The 9,775-nt window shown below is 55.8% G+C and overlaps 1 protein-coding gene across 2 annotated transcripts; it reads right to left on the bottom strand.

The window, feature by feature from the left end:
• Positions 1-1,098: 1,098 nt before the first annotated feature.
• Positions 1,099-6,589, bottom strand: ELF3 (E74 like ETS transcription factor 3). 2 transcript variants are annotated; one of them, XM_026101281.2, is made up of 9 exons: positions 6,469-6,589; positions 5,400-5,573; positions 4,456-4,677; positions 4,108-4,194; positions 3,898-4,017; positions 3,590-3,685; positions 2,745-2,861; positions 2,355-2,550; positions 1,099-2,210 (listed from the first exon to the last, which is right to left on the bottom strand). In XM_026101281.2, exons 2-9 carry the CDS (start codon positions 5,560-5,562, stop codon positions 2,090-2,092), a joined length of 1,122 nt encoding a protein of 373 aa, XP_025957066.1. In that variant the 5' UTR covers positions 5,563-5,573; positions 6,469-6,589; the 3' UTR covers positions 1,099-2,089. The 2 variants fall into 2 exon arrangements, with proteins under 2 accessions (XP_025957066.1, XP_025957068.1); XM_026101283.2 differs by having other exon boundaries at positions 5,400-5,568.
• Positions 6,590-9,775: the final 3,186 nt, after the last annotated feature.

Below are 9,775 nucleotides of genomic sequence, written 5' to 3'. Positions count from 1 at the left end.
ATACTGGGATGACAATTCTGCTGGGTCCCAGACCCTGTGATGCTTGGTCAGGCTTTGGGAAGACTCGCTATGAAAAGTGGGTAACTCATTCCAACTGAGAGTGATTATCAACCACTGTTTGCCAGGCCCATGGTAGAAATATACCCAGGAGTGTTCTTTGCCTCCAGCCTTGTATGTTGCTTCTTGCTGCCCCACAGACATATCCCGCAGGGTTGGAGAAACCCTCTCAGTTAGTCCATGGCACCCCTGCAGCTCCCTTAGGCTCCTTCCCTGCCTCCCCATGGTTGTGCTAGCAGGGGAAGGCTGGTGTTGGCACTGAGCAAGAACGGATAATCCCTCAGAAGAGACAGTATGTTTGGGCTCTCTGCACCGCTGGGCCTCGGCAGTGCCCCCCACCTAAACACTTGACACCCCTTTGAGAGGCACCCAGGGTCTAGAAGAGGCTTCCAAATAGCCAGACTGGAAGATGAAGAGGCCTTAAAATCATTGCAATATCTGTGCCTCTTCTTTATGTCCTTTCATATCTCAGAAGAGACTGGTCAGAGAGGGGCTGGAGGCCTTCCCCTCAGTCTATGACTCCAGAAGCCAGGCCTTCCCCTCAGTCTATGACTCCAGAAGCCAGACTGGAGATCTAAATGCTGAGAGAGCTGAGTCCCCGTCTTGCCTGCCCAGAATGTGGGTCTCTGGGATCTGAAAGTTTACATCCCACCCAGAGGCTTCTGTGACTTATCAAACACCAGCTTGGAGATGGCTCTCTTGGAAAGCCTTCATGCAAAGGTGCATGGTAGGGCAGAAGTCTTTGGAGAATCCTCACAAGGGCCGAGAGCTGGGAACTGGTGCAAGATTCTCCTGCACTGATGAGCTGACTTTTATGCCCTGGCTTTCAGACATGACCTCTACCCCTCACTCCCACCAGGCTAGGGGCAGACTATCCATCCCACACTGAGGAAGACCCTGCAACCCTGTGCCAGGAGAACTGGGCAGGTCAGGCAATGCCAGGCAGACAGTTTTCATGCAATGGGACATCCTGTGTAACATGCATCTGGTCACTCCCATGTCTTCAAGGAAAGCAAAGCAAGAAAAATGACATACAAGAAGTTACAAAAAACCAAACAAATAAGAATTTATTCCTTTATGTTCCTAATTCAAAAGGAGGAAACTACATGCACCTGCTGGGTGGCTGCCTGGGCTAGCATCCCCCTCCTGTGGCTGGCACAGAGCCCGTCTGTGCCCCTGTGACATTGCTTCAGTCCAGCTGAGCATCACCACCTGCCACAAGACATGCGCGTGCCCTACAATGCACATTGTCGCACGGGAACATCTTATTCATGAAAAAATAGATCTGTACATTCATTCTGCACTTTTTTTTGTCTTACATAAATTAGAAGCCACTTGTGGGAAACAGGCCTGTTTCCAGATACAGGTGGCCAGGCTGGAAACTCAGACAAGCTCTGCTGTCTAGAGTCCGCTATCCTTCTGTGGGTTTTCCAGAGTTGGACGAGACTCCGTGTTGTCTCCATCTGCTCTTGGCTGATGCCATGTTGAGGAGCTGCTGCACAGAGGGTCCTCACTCATTCCACATGAAGAAAACAGGACAGTGGGCACCTTCAGCAGGTCTTGAGCAGCAATGGAGGAGGACACTTCAGAAAGGTCTCATAGCTGGGACAAGTCCTGTCTGGTCAAGGATGAGACAGTGGTGCTGTTCCTCTGCCCGGGCAGGAGGTGGGTGCCAGCAGGATACCTGCTGGATTCTCTCTTCAGTGCCATCTGTCACCCAGATTTCTCTTCCCCTTTGCCTTTGTCCAGGCTTTGAAACAACCAAAGTCACTGAAACTCCAGTTGGAGGTACAAATCCAACAAGGGAAATAATGGTTTACAATAACCTACTGGAGCCAAAATATTAGCTTTAAATATCTCTGTGCTGGCGGTCACCAGCATGCACATGTGTGCCCACACAAGGGGCTGGAGTCTCACACGCTGCATGAGGCAGCAGCTTCCATATCCAACTGTAGGCAAAATTTCCTGCCAAAGAGCCAGGTTCAAGGCTGGCCCTCGGGGGGTTTGCTGGGCCCCAGTTCATCCAGGACCTTTACAGTTCTTTGTTCTTGTTCAACACCTCCTCCTCTTTCCAACCACTGGAGTTCTTCCCGAATTTGTACACCAGCCGTCGCCCATCAACTCTCTCCAGGATCTCCCGTTTGTAGTAATACCTAGAGGGAACAGAGGTGGAATCAGGGCTCTGGATGCAGCACCATGTGCTGGAAGCTGCTGTAGGGGACCAGGGCTGAGCTCTAGTGGATCTGACCCAGCCCCATGGGCAAGGTACCCCCTGGGGAATAGGTGAGGGCACTTACCGCATGGCTCGGCTCAGCTTCTCGTAGGTCATGCTGCTATTCTTCTTCTTCTGGCCCCAGAGCTGAGCCACTGCCTCTGAGCGCAGGAACTTGAAGACACCTTCCCGCCGGTCCTCCCACTTCATCAGCCCCTCATTCAGCTCAGGGTGGATCAGGATGTCCCGGATAAACTCCCACAGGTGGGTACCTCTTGGGGCTGGAGGAGAACAGGCTGTTTGAGCAGGCAGAAGTTCTTGGATTTCCCTGTACATTGGGTCCCCCTGAGGCCCCTGCCAAAGAGCATGGCCAATGGACACCATCCTTTCTCCCACCTCCCCACCAAATGGAGTCAAGCTGGGAACAGGCAGTTCCCAGCTCCTAGCTGAAGGGGCCTGGCTGGAGTCCACATACAGTGCTTGCTCTTCCGGCTCTCCAGGCAGTCTCTGCTGTCCTTGCTGAGTTTTCGGGGCCGTCCCCGTTTCCGCTTGCCATGTTTGGTGTCCCCTTTCTTGCCCACTGCAAAGCCATCTGTGCACACAGACAAGAGGAAACGTTACTCTGTCTTCAGAGTCTTCTGGGTTGCAGCTCACACCTGCCTGGGCACAGAGATATCTCTAGCCTCTTCAGGACCAGAAGCACAGGGAAGAGCTAGTGATGGCAGGAATCAGGGGCTAAACCCACTTTGCAGGCCCAGGTACCAGAGAACTAGCTCCCTTAGAGAATGGTCTCCCCATTCCCTCCAGCCATCATCCCCTTCCCCACCAGGAAAGATGTGGCATGCCTCTCCATCCATAGGGCAGCATGTCATTCCTTCCCCAAACCTTGCTGTTCCCTTGCATCCCTGTCTGAAAAGCAGCTGGGATCAGTCCTGAAGAGGATTGACCCCTCGGCTCACAGGGCCTGGAAAATCTGGCTAAAGCCTTTGTCCGTCTGCCTCTGCCTTCCCCTTCCCACTAACCTCACTGCTGCCCTGGCTACACCAGCTCTGGTAAAAAGCAAGGCAAAGCCTGCACCATCACCATGCTCAGCTTGGGAGAAAGGGGTCCAGGGCACATAGAAAGCCGATGTTCTCCATCCTTCCCTGTGTGAAGATGGCTGTTCAGATCTTTTCCCTAAATCACTGTCAGAGGAATTGCACACTGGCCCTCACACTTTCCATCTGGCCCTTGCACTGTTACTGTGCCAGCCAGAAAGCTGGAAATGGCCAGGAACAAGCTCTCATCTCTGAGCTCCCAGGTGGGAAGTGAACGACTCACCATCAGGGAAGAGCTTTGCTTCTGTGGGGTCGAGGTCAAGGTCAAGGTCACTTCCACCGGAGTCCTGGGAGTTGGGGCTGTGGGACATCACAGGCCCTGGGAGATAAAAGCACAGGGCTCACACCACCAGCAGTTTGCATCTGAAGATGCTTTCCCCTGGCTTTTCCTCCTCCTTCTCATGAGGTTCCCTCAGCTCAGCCTCTTGATACAAGGCCCAAACCTTCCCTGGGGCAGGATCCCATCACCCTCCCAGCTCAGTGCAAACAAGGGGAGTTTGCAGCTGAGCAGGCAGTGGGCAAAACACTGACCTGAGATATCTGAGCTGCCTGGAGACATGGCACCAGGCAAGCAGGTGAAGTCTGTGGAGAGGAAAGGGTTTGTGAACTTCATGTCCTCCAGCGAGTCTTTGGCACAGGGATTTCCCAGCTCTAGAAAGGACAGAGACGGGGAAAAGGGGTTAGCCCTCCCTGCAACATCTGGTCCCTGGAGACAAAGCCTGGCTGAGGCACCTCTCTTACCCAGATGGCTGGTATCCAGGAATGTCTCTTGGGAAGTGACATCCTCTTTTTCCAGCAAGTCAATGATCCAGTTCAGCTCATCAGAGGCTGCAGAAAGGGATGCCTGGGATTAGCGATGCAGTGGGGAATGGCACACACAGGGAGTTGAGCCCAGCCCTGCCTGGACTCCAGGCTGTGCCCCCACTCCCCCATGCCATCCTGTCCAGCTTCCCCCAAGGCAGCCTCCCCCTCTAGACAGCCCTCTGCAGTGCCCAGGTGAGCAGGGGGTCCCTGGGCTAGCAGGAGGCTCTCAGCCTCATGCGCAGAGCCTACCAGCCCAAAGGCAGAGGAAGCACTGGGGCCACTCACTGATCTCATGCAGGCGGTCATAGAGCTCATCCCCTAGGGGCCCAAAGATGAGGCGCATCTGGTCCCTTGTGCAGTGGCAGAGAGTGTGCCCATCCATGTTGCAGCAGGAGAAGTCGATGGAGCTGGCATCATACTTGTTCTTCTCTACATGGTAGCTGATCCACTCCAGCACCTGCACCTTGGTCCAGAAGTATGGGAGCTCACTGAACCACTCTGGCTTGTCTGCAAAGGATGAAGAGTGGGGTTCAGGGCCAGGGAGGCAGTGCTGGGGCAGGGTGCCATGGGCTGCCTGGGTGGGGTCAGTGCCTGTGCTGATCATGCAGGGTACAGCAGGCCTTGCACTTGGCAGTTTATGGGGCTAACACGTGCCTGACGCCTGCTGCTGGTTTGCCAGCCACACACTGCCCTGCTCCGCAGAGGTTCTGGGGGACAGTGATGACCTGACCCCCTCCCTGCCACCAGGTTGAGGTGCTGTTTGCCCCATCCATGCTGGGATCTGCCCTGTTCTGCTGGCTGTGTTTGTCTCACTGGGTTCCCTATGCCTCCCCTGGGGCCATCCTGCAATGGTCCCACCCACAGTGCAGGATCCTAAGCACTAGGACCATATTTCTGAACTGCTCCGTCTCCCATTCAGCCCTCACAGCCTGCGTCCTGGGGATGTGTTAGGGGGAGGATAGCAATGATTCCCTGTCTCTCCTGCCCCCATACAGCCAGTGCACTCTGAACACCAGACTTTGTGCCATCTTGTGTCTCCTTCAGCAAACGTCTAGCCAACACACCACTAGGGAAACTGAGGCATGGTGCAAGCCATTGACTAGCCCCAGTGGGACCAGGACCTTGAAATGCTCTTCCAAGACAGTGGTACTGCCTCATTTCTATCCTGGATGCTGGGTCCCCCGTACAGCCCACCACCGCTTCCCCCTGTTATCCTGCCTTACCCCTACCTGTGCTTTCTGACAGCGGCTGGCTGGTGGGAAGGCTCAGCCCCAGGGTGCTGTCATCCGCAAGGTGTCCTAGCATGTCCAGGGTCGGCTGCCCCTCTTCTGGCTGGTACATGGCGCTGATGTAGTTAGAGAAGATGTTGCTGATCTCACAAGATCCCGCCATCAAGCTCTGCGCTGAGAGACCACAGTGAGTCTTGGCCCTGTCAAGGCAGGGGGGACCTGGGCCCCTAGCAGCCACAGCAGCTGTAGGACTGGGGCTGGGCAAAGCTGGGCTCACCCTCCCTCCAGCTAACGTCATCTCTCAGGTCACCTCTGCAGAAACACCCTTGCCCGGCACCCAGCCAGTCTGGGCTGGGACCTGACTCACCGCCACCACAGGGCCTGGTGTGGGCCAGCTCCCCATTCCTCCCCACAGCAGGGAGGCTCAGACAGAGCAGGCCAAGGGACACAGCATCATCACGCTTGCAAGAAAGTCATTTCCCCAATAGTCTGGCCTCTCCAATCCCTCTCAGGGCCAATGTAAAGAGATAATAAGCAAGCAGCCCTGCTGTCGTTTGCAGAGAGTGGTCTTGCAGAGCCCCTCTGTGGGGTCAGACATCGCAGGAAATTCAGCAGTCAGGCATTCCCCCAGCCCCACGTCCCAGCGGCACCCAGAAAGTCACAGCCCAGCTCTCCGCGCTGCCGACGCTGCCAGGGTCATGCTCCACTGTCGGGAGGGACTCTGGCATCAGGAGATCAAGTCCCTTGAACCCGTCGCAAAAAACATCCCAATATCTCTCTGGCTAGGAGGGCATCAAGCCCATGCTTGTCTGTCTTTGAGAAGCCAGATCTTGCCGTTTGCTTGACAAAATTTGGGGGCTAGGAGGGGGGCCCTCAGGATCTCTGTCTCATCAGCCCCCCCCAAAAGGGCTCACGGCTATGATGACAAAACAGGTGTGCAGCTAGGAAAAAAACAACTGCATCCCCTGACGAGAGCAAAGATGCACAGGAAGGAGAGCAAAGCAGCCATCCCGGGCCGGGAGGAACCTCCCTGTCAGGGAACAGGCACCGAACGGAAAAGCTTTGGTACCTTCTGCGATGGCAATCCTGGGAGCGGCAGCTAATCCACAGAGCAGCAAAAGGAGAACCAAAAGCACCGTGCCCTGCTGCTAACCACTACTCATGGGGGCCCTGGTCTGGAGTCTGGTGCCTATGGGCAGGCCCTGCCCTTGTCTCGCCTTTTATAGCATGCGCGCGGTAATGCGATCTGGCAGCCCGAGGGGAATTCCAGGCTGAAACGTTCATGCTCCCAGATCCAGGTGATTTGCATAATATGAACCACTGGGTCCCAGCCCAGCTCTGCCTTGCCGGGAAATCTGGGTTGGCCAGTTTAATCATTGTCAGAGCCCTTGCCCTGCTGGTGCCCAGAGTTTCACCCACATCAGCTTCTCAGGGTGTTTTCTTTGCTGCCATTTCACTCGCTTGTGTTTGTTTGCTCACAGCAGCAGGTTCATTCGGCTGCCACTGCCAAGAAAACACACCCGGAAGGTCCAGATGCCTCCGGGCAGGCCCTGAGGGCTGTGCATCCCCTCCCTGGGGGCTCTCACTGGGGCAAAGGGGCTGGTAAAGCTACTCCAGGTGCCCACCTTATCATGCAGCATCCCTCTCAAGAAGCCCTGCCCAGGAGGGAAGCCAAGGCTTGTACAAACTGAGTGCTTGCATAGGTGCCTGAGTCACATTTTGAGCACCAGCTTTGTCACTCGCTGATCCAGTGTAGGAACAGCTTGACCCAAAGGGGGATGAAGGACTAGGCAACAAAGTGTGGCAGAGGCTGGGATCGGGATCCAGGTGGGGACAGGCTGTCTGAGATGAAGTGGGGACAAGCAGGTGGCTGAGTATTTCTGGTGTCCATGTTGGGATAGGTCAATTTTTGCCTGTAGGTGGCTGGGATAGACTGCAGAGCTGTGCCAGCCCATTCCCTGCCATTTCACAAGTGCCTGTGCATGGGCACACACGTACACCTGCTAGGGACACATGCCAAGGGACAGGGCAGGGCTGTAGGATGCATTTGAGGAATTGCCTTCTGGTGGCCCCTGACTCCCTGGCTGTTGGGCAGGGGTATTTGGGACTCTCTCTGGATGTGTTCATGCTCTTCTTGGCCCTGTGCTGGTAGAGGGAGTCCCGGGCCCACCAGAGCCAATGGCCTGGCACCCACTTGCCTGAAGATGGTACTCTGCAGATCCAGCTGCATCCATGCAACAGTTTGGCTGAAGCAAACCCATGGCACTGTGTGAGTGGGGCAGACCATGGCATCACCCAGCCATCTTTAGGTGCCCCCATCTTGTTTACTTTGAAAAGGTGCCTGGGAGCAAACACACTTGTGTGCCCTTAGGGGTGATGGACAGGAGTAGAATAGGCATCAGTGATGCTCCACCTTGGCAGAGTGGCCAGCAACCACACTGTGGCTGCATGTCTCATCCCTCTTGCCACATCACCTGGTCTGCTGTCCTGCTAGGGCCCTTGCTGCAGCCCCAGGGCAGGCAGGGCCAGCCTGCCATCCAGGAGGCACTAGGTCATGCCAGCTCATCACCTGCCCCAGCTTCATTCTTCCCCTGCACAGTCACGAGTGCTGGGTGCTGCCATGCCCTTTTGTTTCGTGGGCACAGCATCCTGCAGTGCAGAGGGCTGTCCCCGTACCAGAAAGCAGCGCCTGCCATCACTGTCATGGGACAAACCACGACCATGGGGGTGATACACTGGTGTCTGGCACACAGAGACCCTTAAATCTGTATTCAGCTGGAGCTAAGCCCAGGGCTCCTACTGTGCCCAGGGACTCAGCTGCCAGGCTGGGCTTCAAGCATTTGTGGTTAGAAACTTGCCCCTGGGGAAGCTTTTTCCGCCCATTGCTGAAATGCAGCTGCTGCTGGAGTGGAGCGGGAGCACCATATGACAGCTCCATGCAGTGCACTTTACCTGGGCCACGGGCCAAGGGAAAAGTGGGATAGGTGTTTAGCATTTAGGAGCCTCCTTTCCAAGCCCTGCTCAGCCTGTCCAGTGCTCTCCCCCCATCCTGTGAGATATGATTGGAGGCCAGATGTGGCTCTCCTTTAAGATGGAGGAGGAGCCCTCTGATCAGGCTCAGCATTCCTCTTCCCAGGACTCCCTCTCAGCAGACCCACAGAAGGCCCCAGGGAAGTGCTGTGGTCAAGCCATGCACTCTGGAGCTGCTACTGGTGGAGAGGTGCCCTTAGTGGGAGGCTCAGTGTGTGCCCTACACCTGCCAGAAGAGAAAGGGGTCCAATATCCTGGGAAACCTCTGGGGCCTTCCGGAGCTCTGCCCTTTCCAGAGCCTAGCCTGCCCTACTCCCTTCATAGCCTCCTTCCTCAGTGTGTTTGAGGAGCCAGGAGGTCATCAGCCCCTGAGCAATCCCCACCCACACCAGCAGGCACTCTCTGGCTCTGCTTCCCTGTGGAAATGGGCTTCCTGCCTGCCCACCCACCCTACATGCTCCAGTTCTTCCCTCATTTCCCCCCCACCCCGGACTTCTCTCTACAACAAAGCTGTGACCAGGTGCAACATGGAGTCTGCACACTGCAGTCGTGGGCTCCCCTCTGTGGGACCCTGACACTCTGCCATGGCATGGCTCTGCATGGCTGGGAACCTGGGGAGCTCAGGGTGACAGGACCCCCCTCAGGGAGCCAGTCAAGGATGGGCTTGCATTGCTGTCACATCTATGGTTCTGGTCTCTCCCAACCTCCCTCAATTTCTGAGCAGGTAGTCTGGAAGACTAAAACTTTGTGTTGCGCTCTCCTCTCCTGGAGGTGGATGCTGCCAGAATAAACCAGGAGGCATCAGTCTTATCCCAAGCCTCTAGCTGTCTCAGGAGCTGACAGCAACGTCATGGGCCTGGAAGGGTGACATCTCACAGCAAGGGCTTGATCCATCCATGGAGGATGGATCAGGCCATCTCATGGCCAGAGCTGGTGGCTGTGTCTGTGCTGTCCCCCTTGCTGCTGGTTCAAGCTCTCAAGGCACCTGTAGGCGTGACGGGAGCATGGCACCGGGTGGTGCCAGCTCAGACGGGCACTGCCAGGCTCGGTGTCCTGCTGCATTGAGAAAGAGGTGGCTGTGGGCTCTTCAGAGTGAGTAGATGACAGAAGAGTCAGCAAGAAAAGGCATCTCCAGGATACAGTGAGCATGTGGGGCACCAAGAGGGAAAGGAATACCACCAAAGTCACCTACCTTGCTAAGAGGAGAATCTACCCTGGCAGCACCCTGGGGTGGCTGTGGGTATGGAGGCTTCCGTTGAGATAAGCCCAGCACAGGATGACACACAGTGCTGGGGATTAGCATGGCTCTGGGCACTGTTGTCAGCATTACCAGCTCTCCCCCCCCC

Source organism: Dromaius novaehollandiae, chromosome 27, assembly GCF_036370855.1.
Source record: "Dromaius novaehollandiae isolate bDroNov1 chromosome 27, bDroNov1.hap1, whole genome shotgun sequence".
Taxonomy (NCBI): Eukaryota; Metazoa; Chordata; class Aves; order Casuariiformes; family Dromaiidae; genus Dromaius; species Dromaius novaehollandiae.
The sequence above is the reverse complement of the archived record's forward strand: the minus strand, read 5'-3'. Positions and strand labels throughout refer to the sequence as shown.

Bases quoted from the DNA above. Each gene is read 5' to 3' on its own strand.
- ELF3 (XM_026101281.2), bottom strand. From the start codon at position 5,562: ATGGCGGGATCTTGTGAGATCAGCAACATCTTCTCTAACTACATCAGC. The intron at 4,018-4,107 runs GTAAGAGAGGTG...TGTCCTTTCTAG, and splicing joins CCTGGATACCAGCCATCTGG to AGCTGGGAAATCCCTGTGCC. The intron at 2,211-2,354 runs GTAAGTGCCCTC...TGTTCCCTCTAG, and splicing joins AAGCTGAGCCGAGCCATGCG to GTATTACTACAAACGGGAGA.